This window comes from Vigna umbellata, chromosome 1 (assembly GCF_029865625.1).
Source record: "Vigna umbellata cultivar VRB3 chromosome 1, Vumbellata_1.0, whole genome shotgun sequence".
Classification (NCBI taxonomy): domain Eukaryota; kingdom Viridiplantae; phylum Streptophyta; class Magnoliopsida; order Fabales; family Fabaceae; genus Vigna; species Vigna umbellata.
In genome coordinates this window covers 89,477,848-89,488,781 of record NC_142165.1, presented here as the reverse complement: position 1 = coordinate 89,488,781, position 10,934 = coordinate 89,477,848, and the positions used below count along the sequence as shown (strand labels likewise).

The window sequence follows — 10,934 nt, the reverse complement described above, 5'->3', positions numbered from 1 at the left end:
ATAATTATTTTATTATTTTTACATTAGTGAGTAAACCAATCTAATAGCTTTTAAGTACCATTTTTTTTTCAATAAACTTTGTGCAATATAATCTAAATGGATTTCTTTTAAAAGTTATTCTTTCGCGGAAATACTTACAGAAAATTTCAGTAAATTTTTTAACCTTCTGTCCCTTTCAATTTATCATGTTGGTCTTTATCTTGAAATTAAATTCTAATTTTAAGAAAATAATAAATAACTAAATATAGACTTATATTTCATAATATAAACTATTTTTTATAAATCTAAAACATAATTGTATTCTTAAACATATTTAATTTTACAAACTTTAATTATAATATAATTTGTTCTGAGTTCATGCCTACTAAGCCTTCATGATAATTTTATTTTTGATATACATCTTAATAAATTAAGGAAGAATAATGCATATAAATCATTCTTTTAACCCAACTCCAAGTAAATTTCCAAGTAACGTGAGGAGTCGGAGTGAACCAAACATAACTTACATAATATTCACGATATAAATTTTAGTTATCAAGGAAATGGATATTCCAAAAATTCATTCATACATACTTACGAGGAATGAATGTTAAGTAAATGAATATGATTTAGAATATAATTAACTAATTCATAGATGCATACTACATTGGTTTTGGCCTAATAAATCATTGATTAGAGGATCCTTTTTATTATTATCATGATTACATCGCATATTAATCTTGGTAGATTTCCATTAGACTTTCATATTCTTTTGTTGTTGTTATTTTGTTCCGTATTTATTCTGAGGTCAAACGCTAGTTTTAGTTTTCGTGTTTTACGAATTGCAAAATTCAAAAGCCCTTGAGTCACTTCTTTTCCACATTGCACCAAACTTCGTATCATAACCTAATCTTGGATATACCAAATGTCTGCCAATTCTTCTGCTTCACACGTTGGTCCTCCTGCTGAGGATAAGGTACTCACACATTCGCAACAAATTACCTGTCTGCTCAGAATAGGTTCAACAAATTTGAGAAATAAGATATAAATAAAAAACAATAATAAAAAAGATCTATGTTTGGGATGAAGAAAAAGAAGACAAAATTTTCCCTCACTTGTTTAGTTATTGGAAAAATATTAATTAAATAAAAATATTTTTACCCAATTTTTTCTTACGTACTAATTATTTTTAAAATTGTTATAAAAAGGTTATTTTAACTGTCAAAAAGTTTAAAAACAACTAAAACTTTTTTTCCTCCAGTCATTTTAAAACGGGAATACTTTTAAATGGCCCAATGAAAATAACCTCCTATTTTCTTCCTTTCTTGTCTGCTTCTCCATTTCCACATAAAGATAGAAGCTTTCTTCTTCGCGAGAATTCCATGCAGAAAAATCAAACCAGATTAGTAGAGCTCTCTTTCCTGTGCATTGTTATAAGTGGCTTTACAAGATCATCATACAGCACATCAAGTTACTTAAGAGTAACAGCAGAATCAGCCATGTTTAGGTGGACCTGTACATAAATTTTCTCTGTTGCACTGGCATGATCTGGATTCTTTCCTGTCTATAATTATAAGTAGCTTTACAAGATTATCTTACAGCACATCAAATTATCCAAGAGCCTCCCACCATACCTTGTAACAACAACATCAGCCATGATCAGGTTGACCTGTTCATAAATTTTCACTGCTGCACTTAGCATGATAGGTATCTTCCAGTCTTCAAGAAAAGTATGAACAAAAAGCATAGGTTCCTATAACATTCTTTGACTGTGTTCCAAGATATTCCAGCTTTTTCAGTTGTTTCATACCACTCAAACTGTCTTTCTTCAAGCCATTGGATGGATATATAATAAAAGGATGGATATAATATCTGATCATACATTGAGTCTCTTAGTAGAACTTGAATAGTCACAAAGGTTGTTTTGTGTTTTTTGAGTTCCTTAACAGAAAACTCCCTTCAGAAGGGATTAATAGGGGCGCTTCCTTTTACCATAATTTACGTGACAACTGTCTTTTGTTCATTTTTCTTTTTGGTGTGATCATTGACTCTTTGAAAGACAACCTGAACTGTGTGAAGCAAGTATTAGGAGAAAGTTGTATGAAGCCAATTCAAGTTAACATCAACTTGAGAAACATCTATCCTTAAATTGGGAAGCATTGGTTTGAAATTTTCCCAAGAAGCTGCTGTCTCTTCATCGCATATCACCACCTTTAAATTCCCAAGATTAGTGACGGACAATGGTAATTCACACCTTGCACAACTTGTCATGTAGAGATTTTGCAGATTAGACAGATTACCAAAGTCATCCGGTAAATTCGGAAGGCTTATGCAATTTGAGATGTCAAGGAGTCGTAGATTTGAAAGTCTTCCAATAGAATCAGGTATCCCTTCTAAATCGGTACAAGAACTGAGCCTTAGGAGTTCCAAATTCTCCAATTTTCCAATATCTTGCGGCAATGCAGAGAGTTTGTGGCAATTAGTAATACTGAGCTTCTTCAGGGAGATGATATCACAGACCCCCTTAGGGAATCCCTCCATATCCTTGCAATAGTCAATATTCAAATCTTCAAGATTTGGAAAAGCGTATGAAATTGGCAGGTCCTTGTTTTGAAATGCTTGTTTCATATTACAAAAGTAGAGGGATAACTTTTTAAGATTCTTCATTGCAACAAAGGAAGGAACAGAAATCCGCTCTAATCTGATTCTTCTCAGATTGGATGAAGAGCCAAGTAGCTCAAAGTTGTTGATTTCAGAAGGATAGTAACTGTAATTTGTGACTATCAGAACTTTTAGTTTGTTCATACCTTCCATGCAATCTGGAAAGGAATACTGCTTAGTTTGAATATTAAAAATTAGAACCTCAACTTGAGCTAGTTGCATTTGGGGCCAATCTGAAGGGCAATTTTCATCTGCAAATGCAACCCATATGGCATTAGTGTGGAAGAGTAATGAATGGCAGACTATTGTAACATTCATACATTTTACTCTGTAAGTATATATTTTAGAAAAGGTGTAACTCACCAGTTGATATAGACAAAGTGTGGGCAGTGACTTGTTGGGGTTTCTGTTTAACACACCAGCTAAGAAATTTTGTCTTCTCCCCATGTTTATTTTGATTTATCTCAATAATCAATCTTTTTCTCTGTTCCATTGGTTCCTGGGAGCACTGATAAATTGCAAGCTCTCTCAGAAGGTCATGAAGAACGATGAAGTGGTTATTGTAGTAGTAACTGTCTGTGTTAGTAGCATTTTTCCTGGTAAATAAGCAGAAATTAATTTCCTTCAGAAAGAAAATTTCGCTCACAAGATTTAAAAAAGCTCCATCAAAAAGAAAAGTTACAAATTTTAACTCGAGTTCACAATAGAGCATAAATTCATGTTGCCTATATAATAGGATTAAGTGGCCTAGAAAAAAATATAGTAATTGTACCTTGCTACCATGACATTAGCTAGATTCATGGAGTCTAATTTGTTAATGATGGTCATTGCCTCTTTGCCGTCATCATCTAGTCTATACAACTCTGCCCACATGTCAATGAGAGCAGTAACAGGAATTCTTTGTTCTTCGGGAAATAAACCTAGGTCCATGAAGCATCCTTTGATGACAAGATTATCTTCCAAAACATCCAATATCTTCTGGAGGCTTGTAATGAGTTCAACATTAGAATCAAGTATAGAACGACCTTGGGACAATTCCTCCATCATCTGTAGCCACATTTCAGAACGCTGATTACAGAGTGATCTCCCAACTACTTTGATGGCAAGCGGTAAACCCTTGCAGTTTCTCACAACCTGATTAGCAACCAAAAATAATCAGTGACCAAATTTCCATGACTTTGAAACCCAAAATGCAAGTAATGTATCATTGTTTTGAGGGGTCAAAATTTGGTTTCTTTTGTATATGTTTTCTTTTCCCCTTCTATGTTAGTTCAATGATAAGTTGTTTAAAGTGAAACCAAGAGGTTCCAGCTGTAAAAATACAATCTTGTGATCTCTACTTCAAGTGAATAACTTCAGACAGAAAGACAAAGTACAGATTACCCAATTCCATTCGCACCTTTTGGATAACTTCATCAGGAATACTTGAACCACTTTCTTCCAAGTGCGTATAATGTCGGAAAAGAGTTTCTGCATCATCATGACCAAGTGGTTTTAAGATACACTGCATGTCCGATCTAAGCAATGCAACCCTAGAAATCACCAAAATTTTATAATCTGGTATCTGGACTTTAAATTTCTCGACAAGGGCTTCTGAGCCAGGCCAAACATCATCCAGTACCAACAACATTGAACTTCTACCAATTTGCTTTAGCAAAAGTCCCAATTGATTAGCTGCGTCTTCATCACTTAGAAAATCGGGTACTTGATATCCACAGTGTTGAAATAATCTCTCTACAATAATCTTCAACTTGGCTGTTTTTGAGACGGTGACAAATAAAATATTTCCCCCAAATTTACCTAGGTGAAACCAAAGAGATCGTAAGTACAGAGTATTCAATATCTTGTACTATTTAGAATGCATTATGAAAGACATTCATTTCATTGTCGGTGGATGTTGCAAAAGCATAATTCTGCTATAAGAACACTAGACAGAAAACCAAATAATACGGATTGAAAGAAAATGCTTGTTTAATTTGTTGAAATATCATTTGGAGAAAATGGGAAAAGGCCAGGTTATGCCCTCAAGATGAAAGTTGGATTACCATGGACCCTTTTGTTCTCAAATTATCTTCTTAAACGATAATATGCACATGTTTGGTAACAATCTTAGGTGAATCATGGCTCTTTCCATTTTTCAAACATCGTCACAAAAGTTGACAAAAAAAGCAAGTGATTAACGCTAGAAAGCGAGCCAAATGTTGCTTTGAGCTTGCTCCCTCTACCTCCAGAAATATGGATTAAAATGTTTCACATGCCATCACTTGGATCTATTACAAATAAAATTTCAAGTTGCATGCAATGTCTGCAACTTCTCTAGATATTTCTTTTGGCATCTCTTTCTGCCACTAATTTTCTTTCAATACTAAGACGTGGTTGATGTTAACCAGTAGTTTATGAAAAATATTAAACAGCGAAGAGATAACGTGTGAAGAAGCTATGAATGATTGATGAGGCATGATGAAATCATCTAAAAAAATAACTAGTCAATGTGTTTGATGAAATCATCGTACATCAAATAAATAAAACTCACCCTTGACTTGTTCATCCCAACAGAGCTTTGTAGCAAGAGTGGTTTTCCCCATTCCACCCAAACCAGTCAGCATAATAACAGACACACCATCTCTAAGAACCTCCATCTTCAACTTGCTCAACTGCACATCCAAGCCAACAGTGAAATCTGCGTTTTCAGGAACACCAAAAGGAAGCCTGATAGGTCCTCCAACACCACCAAGCTTCTGCTCAACATTCTCTTTGCTGAGAAGCTCAAGAATTTCCCTAACTTTGTACAGTTTCTCTTCAATATCTTTTGCCACAAGAGCTTGCTTGTCACCACCAGCAAATGAACCATCCCTCTTGTGTCCAAATCTGCACAGAAACAAAGAGAGACACTTGTCCAAACAAAATTTTTTGGATAAGCATTTGCCCACAAGCTCTTCTTTCGCATCCTTTTCAGAAATAAGGGTTTTGATTTCTTCTCTGGGTGGATTTAAGTGTTCATTGTATTGCTTGATCTCTTGCACCACAGGGTTCATATCCTTGAGCGTTGACCTCAGTATCTGCTTGTTGCTATCACTACTTTTACCTTTTTCCACTATTTCCGATACCATCCTCAATCTCTCTTGAAATAGTGCTGGAAGTACAACGCGCTGCGTGGTCTGGTCCATGAATAACCACCAACTTGCTTTCTTTCTCTCTGTTTTTCAACAATCAGAATAGTAACAAGTCACGAAAGAGGAGAAGGTCAACGCTACTTAAGAGTATCTCAAATTAAGAGTTCAGAACATGAAAATTAAACTAAAACAACAAGAAAAGAAAGAGTTATGTTGTGTGTACCTTTGAAATAACCAACGGATGTTTAGTGCAAATTCGAGTTTTTGTCCTGCGTGTCCAATCCGAACTTGAAAGATTCGAAATTAGAGCACCGATTCAAGTTTTTATAGCTGAAGATTCTCATAAGTTATTCTCTTCCTAGATCTTTTTTCTATCAATTGAACGCGGACGTGAACTTTACTTTTCTGACAACTGTAGGTAACATCCGATTTCATTTATTTATTGCAAGAAAAATTAGTCACCGTCAATCGTCATGATTGGTAGAATCATGCTGTGTTTATCTTTGTTATACATTCCTGATGCATAGTTATTTAGGCATCTTCATATTTGGTAAGAGGATAATTAGCTTCAATTACAGTGCTTATCGAAATAATTATTTTATCATTAAAAACATGAGTCATGTTACGTGAATAGGTTGGAGTGAAACTCTTTAAAAAAAAGTGAGTAAAATAAAGAAAAAAACGGATCCACAAGTTCTATGGATTATCTAAGGTATGTTTGGATTCACATATAAATCGGGTTGATCTTTTCAATCTGTTAATGCATATAAATATAAATTAAGTTTAAATTAGAAAAATCAATTAATTAATTAATTATAAGTTTAAAAATACTTGTATGATCTTATACATGGACATATTAAATTAAAAATGAAGTAATAAAATATAGAATTAAAACTAACAGACTAACGTGTTAACCGGTCCTTAGGACAAAACTATTTTTTATAACAAATTAATCTAACTTGTCTCCATTTTTAAGAGACAAAGAAAATAAAGTGGAATATTAAATTGTGAAAAAGTAGGATTTAAATGTAATTTAATTTTATAAAATTGATTTATAAAGTGAGTTTGTATTTATTTTTATAACTTGTTTCTTGTCTTGAATTAATATAGGATTTTTAAGACATTTGGTAAAACATATATATTTAAGAGTGATATTAAACATGGGTTAAATATGTTTTTAGTCCCTAAACTATTGACCATTTCTGGTTTTCGTCCCTCTTCCAAAGTAAGGTACAATTTAGTCCTCAATCTTTAAAAAACGTTCGTTTTAGTCGAAAAAACGAACGTTTTGAGGACTAAAACGAGGACTAAAAACAAAATTTTGAGGACTAAAACGAACGTTTTTCTAAAGAATGAGGACCAAATTGTACCTTACTTTGGAAGAGGGACGAAAACCAGAAACGGCCAATAGTTTAGGGACTAAAAACATATTTAACCCATTAAACATTAATATATGGTTTAACAGTGATTTGATAGATGTAGTGTCAGAACCAGTAAAATCAAAAGTCAGAAACCAGTAAAATTCACGCACGTATTTGTTTAGTAGAATTCACGTGTCAAGAAGAGAGCTCGACACTCAGATGACGAATGCCAGGTGTCATGCGAAGAGAATCCGAAGATCAGTTAGTGAAAAGCAGGTGTCAACAGAAGATGAGACGTTCGTTTTTTAGTGGGAAGCAAAACTTGGATTTTCAGAAAAACACTCCACTCTCTGCATGCACCCTCTTTCCAGATTTCTGAAGAATCTCATTTTCTCCTCCTTCTCTCTACCTCCTCTTCATCTTCTCTCTTAGAAAACACTCACTTTCTCTCCTCTGATCAATATTCCGGCACCGTAGAAGCACTTCCGACGTCCAGAGCTTCCAGATAAACCGTTCGGTTTGTGAAGCTGGGCTGGTAAGTCTTTCTCTTCGCTTTGTCGTTCGTTTTCCTCAACATGCAAACCCAGTTCTGGGTTCGTATGTTGATAACCATTCTTAAAATGAGTAGTTCTGATAGTGTCGGGTTGTCACTTGGTGTAGTTGAATTTGTCGAGCGTTGACGGTAGAAGAACCTGTAGTGGTCAAATTGTATTTCTGCGTCTGGGAACGTTCGGTCACGCTCAGAGATAAGTGAAGCTTATTTAATTTAATTTGTATGCTGTTGAAATGTTTGAACGTTCGTTTAGTTGATTGAATGATTTTGATGCATGATGACTGATGTGATTGGATTGAATGAACGTTCGTTGAGTTACTAAAATTAAAGTGAAGTATGAGTATTGTGATATTTGACCATATGATATATGATGGTTGCCCTATCTGATGTATGAAAAATAAGAAACTTATATGATATGGATTGTATGAAGTATGAAAGTTGATTATGATATAAATGTATAAAGTTAAGAAACTATATGTTAAGAAATGAGTTTGAAAATAAACAAGTCTGGTATGAAATTTCTCATATAAAAGTGTACGTTCGTTACTGAACGGTCATTGACCGTTCGGTTTCCCTGGTGAACCTAGTTGAAACGGGATTCTTTCATTTGGAGAGAATCCTAGTTGAGGACGAGCGTCCTCGTGTGATAATACTATTCTTGAGCGTTCGGCCAAACATAGTTGTGTCTGAGTCTATTGTGATAAACTCAATGTGTGTGTATATATATATATATATATATATATATATATATATATATATATATATATATGTAATTGTATATTACTGTTTTTCGTAAACACCACTTCAATAACATCTTACTATAACTATCAAGCCTTTTGTTAGAAGTTATTAGTGCTCGGTCTTACACCTAGCGCTCGTACTAAGTAGTGTTCGGTCTTACACCAAGCGCTCGTACTGAGTAGTGTTCGGTCTTACACCAAGCGCTCGTACTCGTTTCTTGTATAATCTATCTTGATGAAAAATAGCGTTCGTCTAACTTAAATAGAATCTTCTTCTCCACCGTGCTCGGTCATTTACTGGCATTCGGATTTCTTGATGTAAAATCAAATAAGTTAAAAATCCATAAGCGTTCGGTTTCTTCATGAGAATTCTTCTAAGTATTATTGTTGGAATATCTTGAAGTGTCTGTATCGATTGGTTCCAGCCTAGAGTCGTAGCCTTTGGCGAGGTCCTTTCAGCGTTCGGTCAGAGTTATCAAGAGTCGGTTCATATAATTGATTCACTTTGTAATGAACGTTTGGTTCATTCGTTCCTTGCTATATCTATTACACTCGGTTCTCTCTCAAACCGACAGTAAACCTCTCGGTCTTATTCTATTCTGTAACTGGAGACCTATCTGTCTCGTCTCAAGTGTTCGTCCTCGTTCTGAGTGAGGATTTACGTTCGGTTTGGCGTCTTTATAAATTTTTGATCAAATAGGAAGTTGAAATGGTTGAAAGTGAAAGATGAAACTAAAATGATTGGTAATGAAAGACAAACTTGAGATGATTGATAAAGAATGATGAAGAAAATATGAGATGAATAGAATGTTGTGGATTTGTACGAGCGTTCCAGGGAGGAACGACTCAGGATTGAGAATTTAGATTTGTAAAGTATGACTGTGGTTATACTAGTGCTGGCAGTTCATCCTGATGTTTCGTGAGTACTCGTCCTCACGTAGAGGAGGGTAGGTCATGTGTGGAAACGGTAGGAGGTCCCGTCCTTAGGGGTACTTTGGATGAATAGGATTAACCTCGGGTGGCAGCTGATGAGAGTATTCCAGTTACTACATCACCCGGGTGCATGAACGCCTGTAGCTACACAGATTTCATACAGTCCGGACAATCAGTCTAGTACTAGGCTTCGTATGATATGTATGATGAAATGTACTTTGTTTTGTTGGATTGTTTGGAATGTATGTTTATGCATGAATTAAATTACATAAGTTTACCCTGCGTTTCCTGTCGTGTCTGGTTTTGTACGTCCGTCCTTGTCATTGCAATGATCATCCGTGTGGATGTGAGCAGAAGGAGTCGAGCTGTTGGAAAAGGCGCTGGAAGAAGAAAATTTGGAAGAAATCGAAGTCAAGACCGAAGAGTAGGACGTTCGGTCAATAGTCTAGTTATAGTAAGGTGGACGTCCGCTCACCTTCCCTTTTGTATAAGTATGAACGATCAGTGTCGATATTTTGTAAACCGGTCGGATAGTTTTGGGTAGTGATGTACGGCTTGAATTTGTAACTCTTTTTGTAAGGTCGTTCGGCCATGAGCGTACGCTCGACTTTAGTGTAAGACTGATTTTGGATTATTATTAATGTAATTATTCTATCATATGGTTTATTGTTGTATTTTTGGGATGTTACATGTAGTATATAATAGGTTTAATAAATAATAATTTTAATAAATAAATTTTAAATTTAATTCAACCTTATAAAATAAACTTGTAAAATAAAATTTGTATTTATTTATATATTATAACTTTTTTTTATCTCTTGTTAATGTAAGAGAGAAATATAAAAAGATGGAAAAAAAATGAAAAAGTGAAACATAAATAGTTAAGTGACACCAATCCATACACTTAATAATATTAATCAAGATATATTAAAAATATTTTCACAATCTATATTATTCATCTATTGAGGACATATGAAGAAAGTATTCAAAATGACTAGTGTGGAGTCAAGAGTAAGTAAAATGCTATTTTGCACAATCAATCAAAGGACGAGTATTATAAAGAGAATGAGAAACTAAAAGGTCGTAACATATAATATCTTACTAGGATGATATCAATGAAGGGTGTAAAAAAAAGGGTTTGTAACTCGTTAGAACTCGGCTATTTATCCCTTATTTAACAATGAAAAAAGATAGAAGTTGGTTATTTAACCTCTATTAGAACGACGATAAAAAAAAATAATACAACTAACGTTGATCAAGGATAATCAAAGCAAATTGAAAAAAAGAAAAGTAAAACAATTGTCGTTATGAAAACATAATGTATAATCGCTCAAGATATGTGACATCTAGTTGGTAGTCATTCGGGAAAAAAACTCTAGGACGATTAATTATAGGACACTTTAGCATGTAACTTATTTAAATTTTGAATTTATTTCATATAAACGTTAAAGGAGACTAAAAATAACAAATAGGTTTATTTTGTATTTTATAATAGTAAATATTACTGCATTATGAAAAATGCTACTAATAAAAGAAATGACTAATCTAATGTTGGTTGTCGCAGTCTGGATTACCGTTCTCATTGATTTATGTT

At 34.0% G+C, this 10,934-nt stretch overlaps 1 protein-coding gene across 1 annotated transcript; it reads right to left on the bottom strand.

Moving 5' to 3' along the window:
• Positions 1-1,362: 1,362 nt before the first annotated feature.
• On the bottom strand, positions 1,363-6,187 carry LOC124844978 (putative disease resistance protein At5g66900). The gene is made up of 6 exons (XM_088104671.1): positions 5,977-6,187; positions 5,174-5,836; positions 4,040-4,440; positions 3,413-3,774; positions 3,004-3,236; positions 1,363-2,891 (listed from the first exon to the last, which is right to left on the bottom strand). Exons 2-6 carry the CDS (start codon positions 5,805-5,807, stop codon positions 2,065-2,067), a joined length of 2,457 nt encoding a protein of 818 aa, XP_087960797.1. The 5' UTR covers positions 5,808-5,836; positions 5,977-6,187; the 3' UTR covers positions 1,363-2,064.
• Between the last annotated feature and the right edge of the window lie 4,747 nt (positions 6,188-10,934).